The sequence below is a fragment of the Rhinolophus sinicus genome, linkage group LG11 (assembly GCF_036562045.2).
Source record: "Rhinolophus sinicus isolate RSC01 linkage group LG11, ASM3656204v1, whole genome shotgun sequence".
Classification (NCBI taxonomy): domain Eukaryota; kingdom Metazoa; phylum Chordata; class Mammalia; order Chiroptera; family Rhinolophidae; genus Rhinolophus; species Rhinolophus sinicus.
The window spans coordinates 53,201,497-53,226,925 of record NC_133760.1 but is presented as its reverse complement, the minus strand read 5'-3'; the positions used below and the strand labels follow the sequence as shown (position 1 = coordinate 53,226,925).

General features: G+C 42.8%; 1 protein-coding gene across 17 annotated transcripts in view; it reads right to left on the bottom strand.

Annotated features, from left to right (window-relative positions):
• Positions 1-25,429, bottom strand: part of KMT2C (lysine methyltransferase 2C) — a 222,470-nt gene that overhangs the window by 26,961 nt on the left and 170,080 nt on the right. For 12 of the 17 annotated variants that reach the window (XM_074315065.1, XM_074315070.1, XM_074315069.1 and 9 more), the window contains 16 exons: positions 24,742-24,846; positions 24,364-24,411; positions 23,198-23,377; positions 23,028-23,060; positions 22,808-22,933; positions 18,321-18,453; positions 17,882-18,096; positions 16,188-16,261; positions 14,770-14,949; positions 12,557-14,428; positions 11,828-12,126; positions 8,756-10,575; positions 7,583-7,694; positions 4,955-5,033; positions 3,375-3,438; positions 1,348-1,580 (listed from right to left, as the gene is read on the bottom strand). In XM_074315065.1, the coding sequence (XP_074171166.1) occupies positions 1,348-1,580; positions 3,375-3,438; positions 4,955-5,033; positions 7,583-7,694; positions 8,756-10,575; positions 11,828-12,126; positions 12,557-14,428; positions 14,770-14,949; positions 16,188-16,261; positions 17,882-18,096; positions 18,321-18,453; positions 22,808-22,933; positions 23,028-23,060; positions 23,198-23,377; positions 24,364-24,411; positions 24,742-24,846 (5,573 nt within the window). The remainder of the gene's footprint in view (positions 1-1,347; positions 1,581-3,374; positions 3,439-4,954; positions 5,034-7,582; positions 7,695-8,755; positions 10,576-11,827; positions 12,127-12,556; positions 14,429-14,769; positions 14,950-16,187; positions 16,262-17,881; positions 18,097-18,320; positions 18,454-22,807; positions 22,934-23,027; positions 23,061-23,197; positions 23,378-24,363; positions 24,412-24,741; positions 24,847-25,429) is intronic. The other 5 variants (XM_074315071.1, XM_074315079.1, XM_074315081.1 and 2 more) reach the window with 3 other exon arrangements.

Below are 25,429 nucleotides of genomic sequence, written 5' to 3'. Positions count from 1 at the left end.
GTCTGTGCCGACGCACCAGGTGCCGCGCGTCAGCGGTGGTGCTGGAGACGGCTGACTAAGACCATGTGTGCAGATGTGTGTGCAGTGCTGTCCGCACAAAGCAGTCCGATTGTCACTGAGTCAATCTACTCTGAGCTCCTCCTTTCTCTACTATTAACATGTAGATTACCATCTTATTTTTAAAAAATTAAACTACACAATTAGAAACAAAACTGACTCTTTGGGTGTACAATTCTATGAACTTGAACACTGAGAGGCAATGCTGCAGCCATCACCACAATCAAGACAGTAGAGTTCTGTCACCCCAGAAGATCCCGCTGTACTGTAAGCCCTTTGGCGTCAACCCTCCTCCCCCCACCCCTTAGACCTGGAAACCACCACACTATTGCCCAACTTTATAGCTTTGTCATTTCGAGACTGTTACACACACTGAATTAGTACATAACCTTTGGGGATCAGTTTCTCTCACTCCGCATAACGCTCTCGAGCTATATCCACGTTACACATTGACAGCGCCTCCTTTTTCACGGCGGCGTGGATATGCCACCCTTTGTCCACCCATTCACCCCTGAAGGATACGTGGGGTGGTTCCACTGCTGTGTGACTGTGAGCAGAGCTGCTGCAAGCATTCAGATGCAGGCTTGGGTGTGAACCGAAGCTTTGATTCACTTGGGCAAATACCTAGCAGTGGGTTCTTACCCATTTTGAATGCTCATTGTTTCAGATTTTAAATAAACAACTTAAGTTTTACTTCTTTTTAATTATTTCAGTATGAGCATTCTGAGAAACAACTGGTTTCTAATGGCAGATAACAGCACAATGGTTTTGTTTTTCAGGAATGAGGACTTCACGTAAGATGTACCAAAATACTGAGCAAAAATGTTAGTAACATCCTACGAAAAAGTACTGCCAGAATGATTCAAATGCTGTACCTGAAACTGCACCACAAACCAGGGGACCCAAGGCGATCATCAAGAAATGTCAACTGCAAGTGAACAAATGCTGCTCTGGCCCCCGACTCTGGTTCCCACCTGAACCCGGGAGCCGTGTCCTCAGGGAGCCAAGGACCCATTTCTCAGGGCAGGTAGAGTCCCCGACTGTCCCCTGCTGTACCAGGTTTCCTGCCAGAGCCTGAAACTAGCTCTTCTAGGTCAGGACTATGAGAATTAATCGTTTTAGTCTGAGCTGTGTGACCACTGCTCTCAGGAAAGGACTGGGGCAATTTCTTCAGTTGGTGAGAGGCTCAGAGCTGCCGTGTCACTTGTGTACTTTCGTGTGCTCTTGAACACGCATCCACACGCTCCGCGACCTTGTGCTCAGGGACAGCCGCCTGCCCGCCCGCCATACCTGCTCCAGCTGCCTCTGCACCATGCTCTGCTGCTCTGTGACGTGCTTCAGCTGCTCCGCGTCCTCCTCGGGAAACTCACGGCCCGCTTTCTTGGCGGTGCGCTGTTTGGCCGACAGGGCCTTCTTGGACTTCCTGTGGGCACCAATTTGTTCTTCGAGGTATTTCTGCTGCATCTGAAGAAGCTGCTGGGTCTCCTGCAGCCACTCTTCATACTGCTTCCGTTGTGAGTCATCTGAGGGAAAAATGAAAAATTCATCTGTGTTAATTTTCTAGAGTCCAACAACAGAAAAGTTACACACATCCATTTTGTTCAGAATCGCAGTTTCATATAACCTTGTAATAGGTATTTTGAAAACACAATACTAAATATTAGACCATAATGTAATTCTAAAGTAGGAGATTTTAGAAAAATATTTAAGAAAACCAAAGAATGCATGTTTTTAGGACACGGGTTAAGTTCATACTTATCAATACTACAAATGCAATCTTTGAAAAGCAGGAGACTTTTATCAAGTGGAATGCTTTCATCTACCGCACTATCAAATTTTCTAACCCACAAGCCAAACTATATATTGTTATATGTGTATTTTATTAATTCACAGATTTTGAAAAAACAAAGTAAGACACATCCTATTAAGGTCCAGGGCATGGATTAGGTATCATTTCCCATGCAAATTTTCCTAACTTTATAAAGTTTTCCTTATTTTGTTAATAGTGAAAAATGTCCTAAACTGAGAGCGAGGGAACCTAGAATGTTTTAGAAAGGGTCAATATAAAGTCTAGGTTTTATAGTAAAGGAAATTCCTACGTTAAAAACACTGGTGATTTTTATGAATTCTGTTAACATATATGCTTCAATAAATAAGCAAAGGTAGGGAATAATCACTTTTATGACTGTCATCAATATCTCCCCAAATAGTTCTCTCTCTTCACCTTGTACCAACATTCCTTCTTTATTCTTTAAGGGCACTTTACTTCACTGATGCCAGGTTAAAAAAAAAAAGTCATCTTACGGTAGTGAAATTCAGAATATACCTTTACGACTCACTATACGACAAAGAAATGAATCAATACAATTCCCAGAAGGACATTAGCTGGAAAATTACATCAATGGTAACAGAATATTATCATACAGTAAGAATGCACCCAAAGCCAATGGGCACAATAAAGCCAGAAAAAGCCAGTTGGTTACAGCAGTTTACTTGCTTTCAATGCAAATATGGGTTCAAATTATGATAATAATTAATGCAGGGGTAATTTCAAAAGATTGGACTTTGGGTTTGTTCCTAAACCCAGAAGTTCCAGTACATATATGAACGTGAAATCTAGTCTAGTAAATTTGCAGGGCATTTTTCAAGAACAGGCTTTTTCACAAGATTTCAGAAGTTCTGCTTCTGGTAGAATGAGACCTACCGCAAGGAAAGCCTTTCTGGTTTCTGGAACCAGGAGAGCAGAGGTGAGCAAAATGAAAAATAATGGTGAAAAAATAGTTAGCTAAACAGTCTGAAGATTTCAGAAAGGTTCAGTTTGGGGAGGACTTGAAACACTATCCTGAAGCACTCGGGACCCCTGGAGACAACTAGAAAGGACTCGCTGGTATCCATCCTTCATCCCTGACCTCACACCACGCTGCTAGCCCAACTGATTTCTAAGCATATTCCCTACATTGTTCCCATTCAGGGTCCTTTTCACTTAGGCAGACAGTCATTAGAGCAAGAAGTTGTTTAATTCTACAGATTGTAAAGTGCCCAACCTATTAAAAAAAAATAGCAACAATATTGAAGAGAATGGGGAAGATGATTTTTCTGTATTAAAATATTTATCTCTATAATTCTTCATGCAGAGAACAAAAAGCAATGAAAATACATCCCTTGAGGAAAAGACGCCTAATAAGGTTTCAGAAAAGATGAGGGCACTGAGACTTAAAATTTAACACACCTACACTAACTCCAAGTTTAGAAGAAAACAAATATAGTGCAAACAAGCAATCCCCACAGAACATGTAACTTATTAGATTTATACTTACTGACAAAGCCTGGACCAAAATTTGGAGGATTAGGCCTAGAAATCTGATGTGTTATACTGCCATCCTAAAATAAGTAAAATTTACAAATAGGTTTATTCCACATTTCAGTTAAAGGGGAAAAAACTTTTTAAAAAGAAAGAGAAAGAAATGGGAGGAGAAAAACCCTTTAATTTCCTAAGACATGTTTAAAGTTCTCCCTTTTATAAAAAAGGGAATGAGTTGAGTGGTGACAACCTAATTGCTGAAAAGTTTAAACTATCTCTGAATTGTTATATTTTTTAGATTTCAGGTGAAAAACAATTATGTTTGAGGTGAGGGATTATTCATTAGAAATATAATAGAGGGCAAATCAAATCTTGTCAATACTTTGCTAGTGATCCACATAAAACCCCACTTTTGATGAACTCTACGTGGTTTCTTCTGCAATTAAGACATAAGCATGGGTTCTGGATTTACGAAGTTCTGCGCCATAACACAAAGTTATCTATAAACAAGAACCAACGTCTAACATGTACAAACAATGAAACATACACTAATTTAAAATACTAATTAAATGTCTTGTTTCTCCCAGAGTGACTGAATAGTTATTAATCCGTTTCTTGGCAACAATCTGATACATTTTAACTTTATAAAAACATTTACTCAGTTGTTACAAGTTCAGTTAGACACGAGCTGTATACAAGGTAACAATTACAAATGAAACTGGCAGCCAGACCTTAAGACATGTAATCCTTATACTACACCAAGCAGGTGGTGTAACATTTGACAGATCCGAAAACCCGAAGTTAAAGCACTTGCCCAAATTTGCACAGTAAATTCACAGTGGAATTGAGATTTTTTTTTAAAAAACTCAGCTACGAAGCCTATGCTTTTCCCACTGTATGACATGGTATTTTTCTCTTAATAATAAAAAGAATAAAATTACCAGCGTACTAAACCTAAAGCACAACTGGCAGGGCAAAAATGAAAATTCCAGAAAGACATGTAGTAGGTAGCTTTCTCTTTTTTACGCAGGCAGATACTTGGGGGTGGGGATCAATGAAGAAAAAACACTGTATAAAATGAACAATTCTACTTTCCCGGACACTGGCTAACACTAAATATTTAAATATATATATTTAGAGCTGATCACTATGAATAGTGAGTATTCAGAAAACTAAATTATTCCAAGGAACAAATAGCAGAACATGACTATAGCCAAACAGAACGATCATAATCATTATTTTCTGTTTATACCAATCTTACATTTTAAACCTAGTGGCTTAATTCTGAAATGCAGGACATGAAACTGTCTTTGTGGAGTTGAAAGTAATGAAAAGCAAAACCAAACACCTAAGCATTTGGATTCCCTCCAAGTGACTGTCTACCCTTAAGTATATAGGTCCTTTTCAGAAATCACTGTCAGTTTTTTAACCTTCATTTGTCTTTCCCTCAAAAAGTAACAAAAGCTGTTTATTTCTGCTGAGCCGGCTGGTAATACATTCTGGCAGCGTTCTCAGGCTTCTACGCCCTTCTCTAAGAGGACGTGTGGTTAGAAACGGGAGCTTGGTTCTCGGGGGACTCGTCAGGAGCAGCGGTACCTGAGGAACTGCCTGGGGCAGGAGGTTCTGGCCCTCGCCAGGCGGCGTCCCGGTCACCGGCGGGCTCATAAAGGAGAACCTGGGAAAGGAAGGGCACGTGTCAAACAGGGAGCATTTCGGCTCACGTTACTCTAAGCGCTTAACAACCTTCTCCTGCAGGGAAGAAAGAGCAATGGCAATTCCTTCTCACCTAAATCCTTCCCTCGCGCCCCTTTCTGTGCACCGACTCTATTAACCCTCACTCCACACCTCCGGGAAGTGCGGACTGACAGGCTCCTACTGCTCTCACTTTACTTCTGATGAGGAAGGTTCAGAGACATGGAGAAACTTTGCCCACAATGCCCGGCGGGGCTGCAAGATGCCAGCAAGGCGACTCGAGGTCTCACTCTCGGTTCTACTCCTCACTATGCCTTAGAATAAAATTAATTCAAGTCTTCTGGATTAAAAAATATAATGAAGACATAGTTTTAGCACATAAAATCCAAATATCCTGGATTTTAAAACTAAAGATGCATTTCAGTTAAGAAATGTCATGTATTTTTGTACGTTTCTGTTTCTAATGTTAAAGCAAATCGAAAATTGGTCATGAACCAAGAAAAAGTCTGTATGCTTAAAAATATTTGGTAAAATGTTAGTTATTCTAATGAGAGCTATAAAAACTTCCCAGAAACATCACTGCTATAATGAAAACACTTCCTCTAGAGTTACCAAATGCTTCAACGGAATTAGATATACGTACAGCACAATTTCCAAGTTACGTATGAAACAATGTACATTAGTATTTAGGCACTATTAGAATTCAGCACATACACTTTTTTATTTTTTTAATCAGTTGTTTGATTCACCTTAACAACCCCTGCCTGGTCTGGAATGATCTCCTAATCCAATCATCGCTCACTGTCTATCTCCCTCAGCCAACATATCACACCCCTGAGAGACTGTCACCCCACTTCTTCAAAGTTCTCAGCAGAAGAGCAGACAATGTGCCTGATACGTGGCTGAAAGGTCAGTGTATCTCTAACTCGTGCAGATACGATGCTGAAAGAGCAGCGGTTCTCATTCTAAGGCCCACCTTTTAAACTAAGGGCTACCTGCATTTTCTTCTATTTTGACAGCAAACTACCTGTTACCACAGTGTCCTGACTCTGTCACCCACACAGCTCACGCTCTTCTCACAACAGGAGTTGTTTCAGGCACCTGACGTATACCATTTAGGTTCACCATTACCTTGAAATTACGGTAGTTATCAGACTTATTGCTCAATTTGTTAATGCATTAAAAAGCACATGTAGCATAATGTTTAAATTCAAATAACTATGTTTCAAATGTAACTGATTTATGGTATAATACTATGGTTTTGGTTTTGCATATAAAATGCTTTGAGAAGAAATTCAAAAGCTTCACTGAGTGTCAAAAAGGTTCACGATATAAAAGTTAAAACCCCTGTGATCGAGAAACATTGTTGATAGTGTGCAACAATGAAAATCATTAGAAACTACTATCGCTACTTTGATCTAAACGAGACTTCTTCCCCATTTCAACAAACGAAAACGATCTATGCCTTTAAGGATTCCCAATTGATCTTTAGTATCACGTTGATCTTAAATTCACGGAGCGTTTGTACTGGGTTCCACAATCACCCACATTCCTTTTCACAGAGTTCTTCACCCGGCTAAGCAGGTGAAGGTGGGGCGCTAGCCCACTCTCTGCCCGAGGCTGTGGGACGGCCATGTGCAGACCACGCACGTGCTCGCTGAGAACGGGGACACCAGCGCCACCTGCAGGTACTGATTCAGCAGGTCCGTGGCTGAGGGACTGGCCTGCGTTAGAAACCAACTACAACCATTCCGATGCTGGTCCAGGAGCAAAACGTAAGTCACCGCCCTGAGTGTCAAATATCCCTGAGGGGGCGTAAACACTCAAGCTTCAGGAATTCGTCTGGTCAAACAACTCTTAGATCCTTCTTTATTCCAGAAGGCCCATTTCTCTGCTAACAGTGAAACGGCTTACAAACTCTCCACCCACTAACTTCCAGTGTCCTCTCACCTAGTCCTCCTGCCTTTCTTTTCGGATTCAAACTCAGTTCAGGGGCATTTATTTGAGAGCTGAGTTCACAGATGCCTCAATCACTCAGTCGCTTTACTGAAATGTCCCTTTTTTTTTTTTCTTTGCTTTGTTCCTTTGATAGAAAAAATATTCACAGGCTTAAATAAACTAGCGTCTCATCTCAACACAGAACAGTTTCTCCTTTCCTGCTTATCTTCTCATCTTTATGGACGTAAGATGAAGTATCTCTGTCCCAAGCAGTTTTAGTTAGCATTAACTATTCAACAGGTAGTTAAAAGCACACAAACTTAAAATACTTCAGATTTCCTAATTAATCAAGTCCATCTTCTAAATCTTTCTATGTTTCATTATGTTTCCCCTGTAAGTAATGGAAATCAAATCCTGACATTTGTACAGCATTTTACATTTGATCACAGCCAGCTGACATCATAACACATTTATACACTGTTCATTCCTAGAACCATAGGTTTCTGAGTTACTAAACATTCGTTCTGGGTACTGGTCATAATTTCATGCACTTTCATCGGCTGCAGCGTAAGAATGAGAAACAGCTTCCCCTACCTGTTCATAACCATCGGTGGCATTCCCATGTTGTTTTGTGCCATCACTTTATTTATGCCTTTCAGGGCCACCATTTTGGCTTTCATTATAGGATCTGTAATTGCGTCAAAATCTAAAGAAGGAAAACATTTTCAAGTTATGGATTTCACAGTACTTGGCTCAGGTTACACGAAGAGGTAATGTAACCATCACAAAAAATTTTTGGTATATGTGCTGCCGAAGCGAGCACTTCAGAAAAAATTTATAATCACTGTTAGAATTTTCTGGACGAGGCAAGGAATTATGTGATGATAAGAACCTTATCGTGAATTTAATCCTATCTCAGTGACCCATAATTGAAGCAAACTTTATTACCTTAGCAAGAATCAAAACAAGAAGCTTGTCCAATTTAAGGGGATTATAGCAGTAATGCAAAGCAATATTAATCAGAGCTGCTTCTTTAGTAATGTTAACGTCACGAATGAAAACTGGCACTCATTTCTGAGACTATGGAATTCCAGTAGTTATCACTCTTTAGCGGAAAATACGTTAATTTCTTGAGGGCCTATCCTTGCAACAGGGATAGGCTCCTGAGAAAAGACCTCTTTGCATGTAAGTGAAAAAGAAATGGACCAATATGATGAAATCGGTAATGTATATAGGAAAAAACGTCAATTTTTTGTTTACAAGAAAGCATTCCTTAGACACATCTCCTTTGATTGCTAATTCTTACTGTCGGAGACAGGTATTTTTACTGCATTGCTATTCTGTGGGATTTTCTTTTTCCTTTGCTCAAATTAGTTAAAGAGCTTTATGTAGCAACAAGTTGCCAACCATCTATCATACACACATGGACAATACGTTTATTTCTATAATTTTTTTAAATTCATCTTACAATGCCTCTGAAAATACATGGCAGTAATGGTTAGGAACGAACTAAAAAGAAAAGATGATTCTTGTTTCTGTTAAACAACAGGGCAAACAACAGAACTGAGTAAGTCTGAAACTCAGTTTTGAATCTCGATTTACCTGGGAGGAATCTAATAACTCTGAACCGGTTTCATTCAAAGCAAAGGAGGAACAGACAGGACGGCGGTGCTCTGGTCCTCAAGCAGCCATACATGGACTCTAAGCCTCCTGCCTAGCACCCTAACGCCCACGGCAAACATTACGGAAACTGGAGGGGCTTCCTACCGATGTTTGGGAAGAAGGGCTCTGACCGCTGACGAATCATGGCCTGCATCTGCCTTTGCTGTTGCTGCTCCTGCCTCTCTTGATCCAGAAGATCCTGTAGAAGGAGGGGCTGTTCTTCCAGAAGGAGGGGCCTCTCTCTACTTTGCTGGGCTAATGCTGGAGGGATCATTAGCTGGTGGGGTCCAGGCAGGCCGCTGGTCCCAGGCTGACTTGTGAGAGGCACAGTCTGGTTTGCAGGTTTTCCGGTCCCGAAACCGTGACTCATTGCTGACTGACCCTGAATGAATCCTGGGTTTACCTGCACACCCTGAGGAAAAGCATGGTTGACTCTAGAGACTACTGTCACATTTGAATTCATGGTACTGTCCAGAACATGCCCAGGCGGTGTCATCAGGGGAGGAGGCAAACTTGACACATGACTAGATGGTGAGGCTGGCACAGTGGATGGCGGAGACCCCAATGGCCTCATGTCTGAATTATCCGGTTTTTCATTAGCAAGTAAACTGGAAAGAACTGGAGTTGACCCAGTTACACCACAGGAGTTCACTCTGTCCTCAGCAGGCAGCTGGCTGGGTCCATGACCACTGGCGCTAGAGCCAGCACTTTCTTCATTGGTTCTTTTGTCCAGTAGATCCGGACCACAGGACTGCGAGGGAGCCTTTGCTCCCTGATTTACGTCTGTGTGAGCAGAAGCCTGGGAGCAGGGAGTGTCACCGTTATCTTTACCCTCATCACTTTTCTCACTTTCACATTTGGTTTCCCCTTTAGAATTTGGAGACAGAACTTCTGTCTTTATCTCACTGGTATCAGTGGATTTTTTCCATGGAGAATGTTTATCAGAAGGAACCACAGTCTTATCTTCTGGCTCCTTTTTTTTGGGTTCAACGGATACACACTGGTTATCTAACTTGTCATCAATCGGGACATTGAGGTCTAGTTCCTCATTAAACATGCTTTTCTTATCTCCTAGGTCAAGTTCGGGGTCTGTATAGGCAATGATGTCAAATTCTCCCGCCCTCAGCAGGTCATCCAGGTTGGGATCATTCGCTTCCAAATTACCTAAAGTGTCCAGTTCGTCCCCCTTGCCGTCCTCTGCGTCGAGATTTAAATTTTCAAGATCTTCATCGTCCAAGTCTTTGACTTCAACCCCCTCGAGGTCTTTAACGTCTAGTTCCTTTACAGACGGGTCATCAGAATCAAGTTTCTCTTCGAGACCATCAGAGGACTGGGTGGCCACCTGCACATTATCAGGCGGTGTTTCAGCGGGTGCAGACGTTGGCAAAGGGGTCTCTGAAAACTCACCACCTAAGGGATGACTCAGGGACCGCATGACCACAGATGAGTGGAGAGGATCACCTTGCTCTGGCTGGGATGACGGCACCTGTTCCAAATGTGGGTGCACAGGCAGCTGACTGGGTAGACCCTGCGAAGGTCGTCTCATGGGGTCTGTGTGTCTAGGGCCTGGAAAGTCTGGCCGGGGAATGAAGTTTCCATGTCTTGGATGAGACGGTGCGTCGATAACACTCCCAGGAGAAGCACTGAACGGCAGCCGGGGCCTTCCGTCGGGGGCCCGATGCCTCAGTTCAATAAATGCTTGGCCCAGTATGTTATGCTGCTGAACGGGCAGACCCTGTGGTGGGAAATGCTGGGCCAGTCCAACTGGACTGGTCATTTGTGAGTTATTTAATGGCCTGGGCACATCAACAGACATGGATCTTCTCAGCTGCGGAGGAACTGCAGACGCCTGCATTTGCTGAGAAGGTACAAGGAAGCGCTCCTGACCTGACAGGGAGCCGTGGTTACCTCCTGGAAACGCAAACCTGAAAGAAAGAAAAAAAAAGGCAACAGTTAATACTAAATATTGTGTGGAATTTTGAGTTAGGTTGAGAAAGTACAAGTTTTAGTCTAAACTCACATACAAAGGATGACGACTTAGGCAAAAACAAAATGACCACGATAAGAAAGTACTTGTTCAGTATCTACACGCAAGTACATTTTTGCTAAGTACCTTGCAATGAACCTAACCTGAGCTCCAAAGACATATTCTCAACAGATAACATAAATGAAGACAAAGGAACAGCCACCAAGCAGATGGAATCAATTGTTTAGAACTCAGCATAATACTACTGCAGTTGAGTGAGAGTCCATTTCTTTTTTCTATGTTTAGGGAGGCCACATGGAGGAAGCTGATGGGGCGGGAGGTGCTTGAGTGAAGGGAGGAGAGGTAAGGAAAGCTGCTGGGGGCCTTGGTAGCCTGCCCATGGGCAGACAGAGGCAGATGACCGCACAGACTCATCTGTTTGCTTGAGAAGAACGAAGGCAGGAAGTAGGAAGAGAGAAAGAAGGACAGGCCTCATCTGTAAAGACTTAGCAAATGAATCAATTATACAACTGCTGTTATTATTTATATTGCACCTTGTTCTAGAAAGAACTAAAGGCAATTTACAAATAAATATCAAATAGACAGGCACAGATTAAAACTGAGGGGGTGAAAAAGGAAAGTAAGAGTTAGACTATGTAACATGGAAATAGGCATTAGAGTAAAAAATATGTCTGATAAAACAAAAAGCGTGTCTTAAACAACTAGCTCCTCATATAACTGGGGTGTTATAACTTAAAACTTTCGACTAGCCACTTCAGGAAAAAACGAAAAACAACCTATCTCATCACGAAAAGTTCCCAAAGGACAACATTCTTTCAATTTGGAAATTGTCACAGACATTTACAATGTAAACTAAAATAAAAAATTGGGGGAGAGGAGAACACCCACTTATCATGTCACAGGAAGCTCTGACTGAATATGGTGGCTACATGTCAGAGGTTTGAGTGTATGGAAAACGACGTCATTGTGGCTGTAATACAATACTAACAATCAATACCTAACAACAAACGGAGTCATTAGTTATTAAAAGAAAAAGAATTCAAGACCTGTCATCCATGAAAATAACTGCTTATATCTCAAAGAGTCAACAAGGAAACAGCAGTAACAGCTTGGCTGAGAGCACCTTCATCGGTCTATTCCCTTCCCCTAGTAGCAGCCGTTTAAATCTGACCTGGAACCGAAAGCATTACCTGAATCCATGAGGTCGCATCCCCATGCCGTCAGGAGTGTAGGGTCCGCGCGGATCCTTTGGGAACACAGAGTACCGAGGTCCTAAGGGAGGGACCACAGGAGACCTGATGCCCCCAGGATAGGGAGGTGGGGGCCGAGCGAAGGCCTGGCTGATGCTCTCAGGCTGCCAGTGGTGCAGGGGCCCGGGGTGGGGCCCAGGGTGGGGCCCGGCTGGGGGCTCCTGTGACCCTTTCTCCTGTCGACCTGCCATCTTCTTCTGTTGCTGCTGCTGCAGAATGAGTTCCCGTAACTTCTGCCGCTGAAGGGAAAGAACCAAAAATCACTGGGATTTCTGATAACTAGTGGCTAAATCCTAGCGCTTCCGATATGTGTCTTCAGCAATAAAATATCTTAATGTTTTCAAGTTTGATGAAACACTACTTACAGCTAACAAGTCAATAGCTTATAAAAAAGAAATGGATGATTTAGGTCCGTGTCCTTGCCAGACAACTATCAGAAAAATGAAACCTTTCGTATTTAAGAATTCCCCTACAAATTCATAAATATTGAAAGCAGACACAGAATAAATCCAAGCAGATTGGTGTTAATTTTATCCATTTCATTTTTCTTTTTTTGCAGTATGACAAAAAGTTAAACTTTAACACCTGTGTAGAAATGACTCAGTTTGATGAAATGAACCGCTTTCTCAAACAACACGCTCACAGCCTGAGGACACACAACATGTTTACCTGTCTCAGTTTCTCTGTGTCCGCAGGAGTCATATTCACAGTGCTCTGTGTGTCAGTGACCCCTGACGCTGGCGCAGGCCCGGGGGGCTGGGACACACTGGGAAACGCTGGGCCTTGGGAACCCATCGGTGAGTTGGAGGGGGCGCTAAGGCTCCCCGCAGATCCAGGCCGGGGCTGATCAGAGACATCACTTGTTCCAAAAGCGTCAGACTGAGGTCGTGGAGTCATCGGAGGCTGATCGTAGGGATCGCGAGCAGCAGAAGGGGAGACGTGACTAAAGGTGTCTGAAAGGCCCGGTCCCGGGGGCCTCGGTGTCTGCGCACACCCATCAGGTGGCCTCACCAAAGGGCCAGCTAAAGCTGCTCCTCGATTCTGCGCTGCCTGCAGGAAAGGATCCTGGTTTGGCAAGAGGACGGGTCTGGTCACTGAGGACCGAGTAAAACCCTCTGAAATCCTTGGCCGTGGTGTCGCTGGTGGCTGAGAGTAAGGAACAGAAATGCCCGGTCTCGGTGTGCCGGGAGGGTGAGCATACACATCAGCTCGCCTCTGACTCGCTGCCGATGCCACGAACAAGTCTGCCTGCGTGGGCGGCCTTGGGGTGGGTGGCTGCTGACTATACGGCTCAATCGTGGGTGGCCGGGGGGTCCCAGGAGGCTGGGAGTAAGGGTCTGCATTGGAGCGAGATGTTCCTGAGGGTTGGGAATAAGAATCTACAACAGGCCGTGGAGTTCCTGGGGGTTGTGAGTACGGATCCTGAGATGCTGGCCTTGCGATGGTACCAGGCTGGGGAAACGCCCTTGACGGATGGGCAAAGGGTTCATTCATTGCCGGGTGTGGGGTTAGGGGAGGCTGGCTATATGGATCGCTTGACTGGTTATGAGAAAAGTTATCTACAGGCCTTGGTGTCAAAGCAGGCCTTTCATAAGGGTCAACAGACAATCGCCTTGGTGCCTGTGACACTGACCCGTAAGGATCCTGGGAGGACGGAGGCGGCTGCATTGGAGTTTTGAAAGGTCCAGGACCACTATCAAGAGGAGCAGATGTCAACAAGGGCCGTGCATACGGGTCAGGGATCCGTTGTCTGTGAAACACATCTGCCCTAGGAGATGGTTTAGTGAAGTGATCATTGGTTGCAGCTGCTAGAGGACCTTTTGCAGTTTGTTCCGAAACTACAGGAGACCGGGGTAGGCCCGAGGGTTTGGGGAACTGCTCTGTCATCACAGGCCGAGGTGTGTCTGGAGGCTTTGCATAGGGGTCGCTGTGTGGCGTGGAGGAGGAACATGAATCTCTGACAGGGGACGGCCTGCTGGCCACGGCGTCACTCATTTGAGTGAGCCTGGGGACCGATGACAAAGGGGCACAGGCTTCCACCAGGGCCGAAGTTCTTCTGGCAAAACTATGGCCCCCAGGAGGTGGTCTTGGGGTACCGACCATTTTTGCGTAAGGATCCATGGGAGACGGAGGTCGGGAGTTAGAAGACCCAGGTGAAAACACCTGTGGGGAAGGCGGCTGAGGGGTCTGAGATGGGGACAGACCCTCCTGCAGGGAGACCCGGGCCGGGGCTGGCGGCGGCGGAGCCTGTGGTCTTACAAACACATCGTCCGTGGAGGCCGACGCCGGGGTGCTGGGGAGCGGCTTTGTAAACAGGTCTTTATGGAATGAGTGTGCAGGAGACACGCTGCCGCTGCCGGGCTGCGGGGGCACGGGGCTGTGCAGGCCGCCGCCCGGGGGCTCGGCGCCCGACGGCAGCGGCACAGGCTGCAGGCCCTGCTGCTGCTGCTGCTGTTGCTGCTGCTGCTGCTCGCTTTTCACCTGCTCCAGCTTCTGCGTGGCCTCGATCTTCGCCTGCTGCTTACTCTTCTGGCGCATTTGCTGTGGAAACCACGAAGAAAAGGCAACGATATGGTGAAGGGAAAATAGAACTGTCGTGGGGGAGGGGAGAGAAGCTGCGGAACCAGACTAATTCTGTTCTCAGCTACCAGATTCACCCCCGGCTGGCTGACGTGTGCCTAGAACAGTACTCTTTTTACTACTATCAACAAACTTCCCAAGTAAACTGACAAACATGTGGCTGAGAAAGGCAAGTCTGTTTTCCATCCAAGTTTTATATTCTAGTAAGAACACAGTCTGAACGACTGGCATCAATAGCTCTCTTCTCAATGGGCAAAAGTGGGATTTAGAAAAGCCCATTAATAAAAGAACGACACACGCACCTGCCTAAACTTCCACTCCTGCTCGTGTTCCGATTCCCTCTGCTTCAATGGGTCTTTAAAAAGCTCCGAGTCCACGCGTGAGCCGGGGTCGCTGCTGTCCTGTTGCTGCCTCTTCCCGGCGTCGTGTGACATCTGTACTTTATTAATGCGCAGAGCAGCCCTGTTGTCTCGGGCTTTTTGCTTTGAAAAAAGGAGAAAACAACTTCATGAATGTCAGCACGGACTAAAAATAAAAATAAAACTATGTGAAACTCTATCATATAAAAGCAAGAAAAACTCAGGTTAAATAGTTGAAATATAGCCCTTTGGAACTTACAGCCTCCCGTGTGAAAGGGTCTGGACAGCGGCCCACCTTCTCCTTCCTGTGAGGCCTGTCACCATCTATCTCATCAGCCTAGAGAACCCAGCTGTCAGCTAGTATTTTCCATCCTAACTTTCTTAAGAGAGCTTTCAAAAACGGAAAACTTCACCTCTCTCTCATTTTACAGTAAGGGAAAGTATCAAATCAATCCTCCAAATCTGGAATTCAAAGTTTAACGTTCAAGAAAATCACCTCAATCCTGTCATTACAAAATATATAGTCAAAGGAAAACAAACAAAGCATTAACACATCAAAAAAATCTTGCTCTGTCTGAACCATTATCACCACTGACAATGTACATTGAAGATCCAGTTGGAAAATTAACTGCTTATACTTTTCAGAACAATAATGCCAATTTAATGTGCTTCAGAACAAACGCAAGGATTCAGATTCCACTGACAGCCCTACTTTGGTTCTTTGGGAAATAGCAACTCATCGTCAGAACTGTGAATCTAACGAAACACCCTGATTAATTCCTGGTGAAGTGCATGTGGCAAAAGCTCCTTGCAGGTGTCCAGAGAGGTCTCTCGAGGTGTGTGACGATCTCTACTGAACCCAATACAGAAAGAGCTTAGTGTGGAAGAAACAAAGGTACACGAATGCAGCCTCAAAATTTAATCCTCTTCTGAGGAGATAAAACAATTTTGAAGTGAAATGAATTAAACATGCTCCTAAAATAACTGATTTCAATCTTCAATGTCCTGGTTCTGTTAACTAGCTTATGAAAATGTCACTCTTTATATTAAGACATAATGAGTTAGGAAATCACTATATAAACAAAGCTGTTCATTAGTTGTACAAGTATTAACATTTGTTTTCTGCAATGGAAAATCTTTTTGTTAACCTAAGACGATAAAATCCAAGGCTCAGGTATTGTGTTGGAAGATACAACACGCTGAATGTCAACTCTAATTGGGACAAAAAGGACAGTGAGCATATCCATCACGCGGAAAGTTACATATAAAATGAATGCACCTGAGAAAGCGATGCTGGATACACATTAAAGGACACCAACTAAAAATAAGTGAAAGATAATGCCTAAGAGGTCTTTAAATACCACATATGGTGCTCTTTCCTGCGAGCTGGCTTTTCTCCACAGTTTAGCGATCTGCTTCACTCTCGTAGTCCAGTCTGCAACCAAAGAACACAGTACACACATTTACAGACCCGTAGTGATGACGTGTCATAGTAAAAAGGTTGGTGAACTGCTCCCAGGTAAACTCATTCTGGCCAGATCTTCCTAACTGAGTAGCACTATACTAAGTTCCTTGTACAGTGCCAAGTTCCTAGCACAGAGTAAGTCAAACAAATGTTTTCTGAAGTGTTGCCTTATTAACGATCAAGCTTGTAGAATTGGGGAGTTTATAAATCAAAGGGGCTAAGCAGCCAAGATATATTTAAGCCCAAGATAATAAATTCTCTCAACCATGTTAAGAGGCTACCAGAACCAAAGGTAAAAATTTTGTAAAATATCTGTACTCAAGAGAAGTCCATCAATTTGACCAAAAGGAAGCAAGCCTTGTTATAAACAAGCATCTCACCAGCATCTGTGTACAACAAAGACATGGAAAAGTAATGATTTCGAGCCATTTCTATGAAATCCAGCGTCAGGACAGTATATAACATGAAGTTTGGATGAGATCAACAGTTAGTGATAAATGTACAAATGATTTAGTCCGTATTTAAAAAAAAAAAAGAAAAAAGCTTAGAAAAAGCCACTGAAAATGGAAATCAGATGACAGATCCACAGCCGAAGCATGGTATTTATTCAGGTTCCAGAATCACATAGTAAAATTATTATAGAAAATTACTTTTAAAAAACAAAACTATAGCTCTGCTCTGCGTACAATTTACACTGATGCAAAGTGACTTAATGTAACGAGATGTGCTCATCTATGAGCAGTAAGTAAGTGCGGTATAAAGAACTCCAAGAGCACATGTATTGCTTTAACTGACGTCCTGCACTGAACAGCTGGTTTCCACTGGTGGAAAGGCAGCATTTATTTCTCTCCATAACAAATCAAGCTCCACAGGGAGGCTGAACCAAAAAGGCCCCCAAAGAACAAGGGGTCATCCCGAAGAAAAGCCACTTCTAGCTACCGCTCTAGGAATTTCAGAGCTATGTGCTGACAGCTGGGAGACTATTGCAACACAGTCTGAACGACCTTTTCAATCCTGGTTTGTGTTGTAACATGAACTCAAGATAACAAAACAGCATTTGCTTACATACAGCCTATAAATGACATTTTATTAATCCAAATGCTTTATCCTCTGGTTAATCAGAATTTTCAAAAAGGGTAGCACTGTATTATCTGTGTTTGTCAAGCAGACTGGACAGCAGGGGGAAGGGAAGACTGAGTTAGTTTTGCTGGGAACACTTAGAACTGAGTCTTAGCCTAACTTAATACTTTCGATTAAATAGTAAGATGCTGCTCTAGGAAAGCTTTTGTGCCATTACACATAGAACACAACACTGATTTCCGTATATTAAGACGGCGAGGAGCTGGAAAACTGATCATTTAATGCATTGAAATTAAATTTTGGGAAGTATGCAAATGGGCACAGGGCCTGGGATAAGAAAATGTGAGATGTTTCCGCATTTCTAGGGAATCTTCATTGTGCACAGTCATACTGGACGAAAATCAGTGATGATGCCCGCGCCTTCTATTACCGTAAAAAGAACAGAAACAACCGTCCCTACACATGCGGGAGGGCTGGGAATTCAGAGCGAGTAACACACCCAAGACTTACCAGGGAACTCCTCCTTCAGGTTGGGGAAGTTAATGTTGGTGTAGAGAACTGGTGCCACTGTCGCCATCTCCCCCAGGGCCTCCTCCTTCTCCCACTTGAGCGCGCTTCTCTGGGCATTTGACAGTGTGTCACTTTCCCCTTCCACAGGGGGCGCTGACGCTGCCCACGAGCCGTGAGGGTCACTGGCCATTGGATTAAAGGCTGGGTTTTTATCCCTGGCAAATAATAAACAACTCGACTTCACAAACATAAAATAACTGTCTCAATACTATGATCAGGTACAAGTTAATTAAAACCTATCATTACAAAATACCTAAAATGTTGATGATTTTTAGCAAAGATCGCAACAAATGTAATGTACGCGAGTATCGTGAACAGACTAACATTTACGTAACAAGAATGACTCAAGCTCCGGCAGGAAGTGAAGGACTGTAAATACCTGGCATCAGCATAAGGGGACTGAGCTATGGCGGACAACGGGCCCAGCCCACTCCCCGGAGGCAGTGAGTTGTGTGGGAGATGAGAACTGGGTCCAATGAGGCCGTTCATGAGCGGCATCCGGGAAAAAACATCTGAAAAGAAGAAAGCGACCATTCAGTTTGCATGTTGTTCATAAATAACAGAAAAGCTCCGGAAATACTTCTAAATAAAAATTTGCAACGCTATTGAAAAGCTGGATTTTATCAGTATTATCCTGTAAAATATTGCTTAAAGAGCGACTGCTTATAAAAGTTTGAAGCATGGCAGCTATAATGCTGATTACTTCACAACGGGACACTGGAAATGGCGTGTGTTTTAGCGTGTGACAGCACTGGGCTTGAATCTTATCAGAAGCAGAATCAATGCCTGCGTGCCCATAAAACACAGGTGCTCTGTGATGTGCCTGGTCTGCAGTAACTATTCAACATGTATTAACAATGCATCTCAGTAAACACTATTAAGCTGTATCAAATACTTTCTCTTCTTCATTCAAAACGTACAAACAGGTGCTATTCTATTTCACTCTTGTTCTGTTAAAACAAAACACCACCTATGATTTGTAAATTGGCACTTTCTCTAAAATAGTTTGGAACAAACAATATTCCATCTACCATTATCAATTAGATCGTTATTGTTAAAAACTATATACCTTCTGGTTTTGCCCAAATTTTCATTACTTGGCGGTATTCACAAGCTTCAAATACCTTATCTTCTTTCTAAATAGGCATTATTAGGCGAGCCATAAAACCACATTTTGCTTCCCTGTAACTCCTCAAGCACGTAACTGCAACCCAAGGACAGTGATCTACTGTCCTTATCTAAGCTTTCCAGCAAAAACAAACACACACACCTGTTGTGTACCTTCAAAAGCCCCTCCCAATTGAGAGACATACTCTAAAGAAAATACACAGTCTGATAACTGTTACAAACCGCGGAACAACTCCAGGAGAGTCACACCCACACCACCAACTAACTAGACAAATGGAAATACAGTTGTGCAATCGGCTACCACCCGGTTCACTTGGGAGAATGGGAGACGGCTAAGCTGACGACACCACACGGAGCAGCTCCCTGCCCACCTAGCGCTTCACCAGCACGTCTTCCCACCTACAGCAGACCTACGGCTACAACCTGACAGCGCACACAGCTCCCGATCGCCACTTCCTGGGGAGAGCTCCAAAGCGGACTGCGCGCACGTTTCAGGATTTCGTCCAGGTCAGGGCTCTCCCCACTAAGTGGCAGAGTGGGGCCCCCTGGCTCAGGACACTCAGGTTCACTCCAAGGGTAGATTAAGGACAGAGATCTCTGCCTTTATTCAAAGGAAAAGTAGGTTCCATTAAGGAATATGAAATTTTATTGAAAAACAGCACGTCTTTCATGTAATTAGGACAAACAAAAGCTTCTTTGTTGGAAAAGAGAATGTGATCCACGCTAAGGCCATCTGTCAACACTGACCACACTGAAACCTTTCACACAACACTAGCTATTACTTAAGCACTTTACGTAGGCCACGCACTGCTCTAAAAGCTGTGCGTGTATTAACTCTCTGATCCTCACAACAACCCTATGCAATGAGCTGTTGCGTGTAGCTCCATTTAAGCAAAAGGACACCTCACCCCAACCCCTCTGAGAAGTTAAAGAACTTGTTCAAGGACATGCAAGTCAATGCAAAGCATTTCTGCTTTAGAATTACTTTAATTAAGAGGTGGTCTTTTTCCCCCCCCTCTCTCTCTGAAGTCTACCATACCTACCCAACCTGGTCACACAAGTTTATAAAAGTAGTATTTTTCAGTCATGAATCAAGGTAAGAATTGAAGAGTTACTTAACATTCACCTGAAGTGATTTCAAGTTACCCAAACTTCTTGGAATTTCCCAACCCCGCTCTGTCAACACGTGACTCTGCCGCCCTTCCTTCCCGCTCCTATGGAAGTTACTCTACTGAAGATGACCAAGAATCTTCATATGCAATGAAGCGCGTTACAAGCACTTGTCCCAGTTTACAACCTGCCTCTAAAGAACACTGCTTCTAAGACCCTCCACCTCTCCATGTTGCAATCTCGCACTGCTTTTTTCACTTCCACCTAATCCTTAAAAAGGAGAAAGAAAAGGAACATATAACTGCACACCTAATATAAAATCAGAGGAGTTAAGCATATAACTCACTACATTTAATTTGAGAAATTCTTCACGATTCTGTGCTGTACTGGCAGTGCTGTAGTCCTCTTAGGAAATCTCACCCCGCCCACAACTTCAATTAGTACCACAAACACGTAATTCCTAAACTTTAGTCTGCAGCCTTGATCAATGTATGTGCCCCATTTCCAACAAACTGAAAATGGTCTCAAACTAAATTCCTTGTACCTCCACTATCCTCTCCGTCTTCTTCATTGCCTGTTTCCAGTTCACAGCACGACTGGTTGTGCTCTCGGCAAGCCTGGCTTCCACAGAGTCTATTTTATTTCTCCTTTCTCCACACACCTTCCGTATCCATTCAGCAGCAAACTCCTACCCATTCTAACATCACTGTCTCTGCTATCCATTTCTTCTTTTCAGTGAGCATTGCAGACATATTTACATAGAACCCAAATTTCTACTTATTCCCAACCATAAGAAACTCATTAGCGCACCCTTCTCGTCTCAAGATCATTTCCAATACACATCAGAGCTACACTGCCACAACGTGTAACTCGTCAGCTCACTTCACTGGTGCCCGGTCTTCAATGGCTAGAGAAAGGCCAACTGCCACTGCCCATTTTTCCTATGGTCTAAATACCGTCTGACCCAAAGTGCATCTTCTGATTCTGCTCCTTAATCACTGCCCACTTTCCTCTCTCTCCTTCTGTACTCTGGAAATTATTCAGTTGTCATTCCTAAATATCTACGTGTCGCCCTATATGGGACCTGAGCATGCTGTATTCTTAGGACAGAATTATTCTTCTTTCCTTCACATGTGAATGTTGAAACCTTAGTGCCTCTCCATGCACTTCTTGAATTATGCTCTACTATAGTATAAATTAGTTGTGTAACTGAAGGCCCGCGATACTAGGATTATAAGCTCCTGTGCGCAGGCAGCCTTAAAACACCCATCTCCTCAAAACCTTTTAAACGAGGCTGCATGGTGAAATGATTTAAATCACTGTAAAATCTTTTCTAAAGAAATACACCCTTAACTGATTTGACTTCTAATACATAGTTTCAGTTTCACAAAACATGGAGATAGACCATTTTCATATATTGAGGAGGAAAATACTGAAGAGCTCTGAGTCACTGAGAACGCATTTCAGAACAATTAAGGCAAAAAGCACATCTGATGAGTGTTTTATCCACAAATAAATAGCACATGTTCAGTCCGGCAGAAATGAAGACATTCCCTTATGTTTAGAGGCCAAACTGGCAGAGAATAAAATATTTTAATTATGTGCATTATGGAATTTTTCATGTATACACAAATTTAATACTAAAGATAACATTATTTGCACATTTCAGCTCTTACACAAAAAGTGTAAGATTTTATAAAAATATCATTAAATTTTTCAGTTCCATATATAATCAGGAAGCAGTGGCAAAAGGATACAGAGAAATAACCCTGTGGTCAAATTACCGAAAGCACCCACCACCACAGGACTCCCAACTCCTTCCTAAAGGAGATTTCCTTCTCTGCAAACTACTCCCACAAATTTTAATTCTAGGCTATCAGAGTCCAGCTCTCCAGAAAGAGAGAGAAATTAAATCCTTAAACTTATTTTACCTATAGCTAGTTATAAGGAGGTAGAAGGAAAGTGAGCCAACAAAATAGGCAAATTTCCACAAAATTAGAACTTTCCTAGTGGACGGTGGCAGAAGGTCACTGATTTCCTCTGTGTGTATGGAGCACATATGCCGTGTGTGGCAGGGGACCCAGTGATACAGGCGGACATGAACGAGCCTTCAAAGAGCTCACAAGCTAAAGGAAAAGCCGCAATCACCCACACGGGGACTCATATTGGCACCACATGCTACAAATGAAAAGCATGGGGGTAGGTGTGGAAGAGGCCTGCTAAGCACTGAAGAAATGACAGTGGAACCGGGACGAGATCAGTGAGTACAGGCGTCCAGGTCAGCGGCGGTGTCTCCAGACACGTGAGCAGGGAGGCTGAGTGACACTGAGATGGGACGGGGGCTGCGGAAGGGAAGAGGGCGGCCATCGGAGCCTTCGCCCCACTCCAGCCACGTGACCAAAGGAAGTCTGGTCCTAAAGCGGCTCACAGGTTTCCAGCCTTTGGGAGGGTGGCGTGTGACTGAGGTCAATTTAGAGGTTAATAGTTTTCCATCCTCGCGAAAGAGGGTTTTGTCCTATTGGTTTGTATATGTTGCTACTAAGGGACGGGGATGAATTTGCCTTCGTGAACGCTGCACACACCCCCAGAACCATGCTTACGAAACCTTTCTAGGGGTGACATACATACCCTGATTGTGCAAGGGCAACAGAGGTGGTGCAGGGGGTGGCGGGGGCTGCGGTGCTGGAGGGGGCTGAGCGGACACGGGACTGAGCACAGCAGTAAACAAATCTTCCACGTCCTTTCCTCCAAGCTCTACGAGAGAAAATGATAACAATAAGATTAAAAGTCTACTAGAGCCATATGGGGAATGCCACCTTCATAAACTAAAAAATCAGAACACAAATACCTGGAATTTTATATAACTTTCCAAGAATTGCTCCTAGGATAGAATAAAGAAATAGAAATATTAACTACCATATCACTACACTGATACAAAATAGCATTTGTCACAGAAATTATCAGAAAAGAAGTGAAATTATAAATAAGCATGCAGAAATCTTTGAAAATCATATTTACTCATGTCTTTTAGAAAGCCTAGATGTAGGGCAAATATTTTACCATCTGTGACCATTTTGTCTAGTTCAGGACTGAGGATTCCATCGAGTTGCTCCTCACTTAATGGTCGTGAACTCTGATTGACATTTGACTGAGGCAGAGAGGAAGGCTCCTCAGCGATGGGCCCAATATCTATTCCAGCTGGAGGACCAAGGGAAATAAATTAAAACGTGAATTCCGAATTCTCAAACAAAAGGCAGCACACTATTTGCCTGCATTAATACACAACAGTAGGACTCAAATAGAGCAACGAAAAGCCTATAGTTCTGAAGTAATCAGGATTCTTCTATCTGGATGGTCAATCAGTAAAAAGTACGCACAATGTACTTGGAAACTAGATGCCACTTAAAGTTCTATTTTAATCAAAATAAAGACATTTCCTGAAGAACAAAAGAACACTTCTAGTTCAAATGTGCTAATTTCCACAAGGAATTAGCACCATATTATCATGATAGGCATCTAAGAGAGTATTCAATATACAATAGTCAATACACTAATTGCTTTACCTTGGAAGATAGTGCTTTGAATGTACAGTTCAACTATCAAAGCAGCGGGTGAAACAGGAGGAATGAGTTTCACATAAATTCATGAAAAGCTCTAAAATTCTTAATTAATGTTTAGTAAACATCCTTGTGAATAATTTCAACTACAGATAATATTTTGAAATATTCTGTAGTCACGAAACATGACATAAGCCATGTTTATGACAAAATGTGCTTTATCTCAGACGACTTGGATTTTAAAGCAAGAACCACGTTTAAAAGTGGTCTATCATCCAATTCCTTTGCCAGACTTTACTATTAAAGAGTAAAATTTAGTCTGCTCTTATTTGATTTTGTATTAGAAATTAACTCTATGACATTTGGGTAAAATTATAAATTACATATTAAGAATAAAACCATTCAATGAAAAAAACAACAACAAAAAAAACAACTACTGAGAAAGTCATCCAAAGCACAGTCGAGCTGTATGATGCTTTAGCTACGCGCACAAAAGGAAAAGCAAAGTACGGGTTAGTGACCAATTAGCACTCTAACAAATAGGCATGCACCTACGGGCTGCTTCAGCTGAAATCACTATCAAAAAGACTACTCTAGTCAGCCGTCATCCATTGCTCAGTTTCTTACCAAATGGAAAGGGTGAGCTCTCAACCTGGAAAGTGCATAAATCAAGACCTACAAGACCCAAACCAAATAAAATGGATGATTACCACCGGAGCAGGAAGTGAGGGACAACGCAAACAAAAGAGGAAACAAGACACAGCAAGACGTTAAGGCAATGAGCCTTAAATTTGATGCTCTTAGAAAGACAACAGAAATTAACTAACTTGCTATTTCCCCTAAGCAGGAAAGCCAAGGTAGATCAAATTACACGATCAGTTTTTTGGTAATGACGAAAAAAATTTTTTTTTCCAGTTTCAGAGAAAAGACTAAACTTGTTCCACACACATAAACCTCTCACTCATATCATAAAACAGACACTGGGCAAACAGCATTCATATATACCTGAATGATCAACTGATTTTGCAAGGTCATCTGAAATTATTCCAAGAATGTCATCATCTGTGTTTAAGACTTCAGAAATATCAGCTAAGGGGTCATCAGCAGTACCTAAATATAGTAAGTATATATTTAAAGTCTCAGTATTTTTCTAGACATTAAGTTCTAAAACACCTTTACTCATTCAACCATTTACTACGTATCTCGAGTACAGCAGACGCTGAAGTAAATGCTAAAATTAAGTTTGTTACGTCTACAGTAAGGGATTTGTTTCACAGAAAAGGCACTCCAAAGTTCTGAATAACAAGGCATTTTGTTTTGTGACTGGTTTATATTAATGAATTTAAAATAAAGACCTATAGGCAATAAACGTGAAATAGAATGCTGTCAGAAGCAAAGCAAAACAATTCATTAATAAAGTACTATATCTAAAAATGGCATCTGGACAACAAAACAGAAAATATGAAAGAAAACCCATTATCTAGAAATCCCTTGTGAAGTATAAACCAGACACTACCCAGTCCCCACCTCCTTCCAGCTTCACCTTTATACTGATTACTCGTTCACTTATTTGTTAGAAAAACATCTGCGTGCCCACAGAACCATGTCTATGGGCTGTGTTAATAGGCTCTGTTGCAGCCACTGGGAATAGAGAAGGGACTAAAACCAAGTCCATACCCTCACGTAGTTTAGT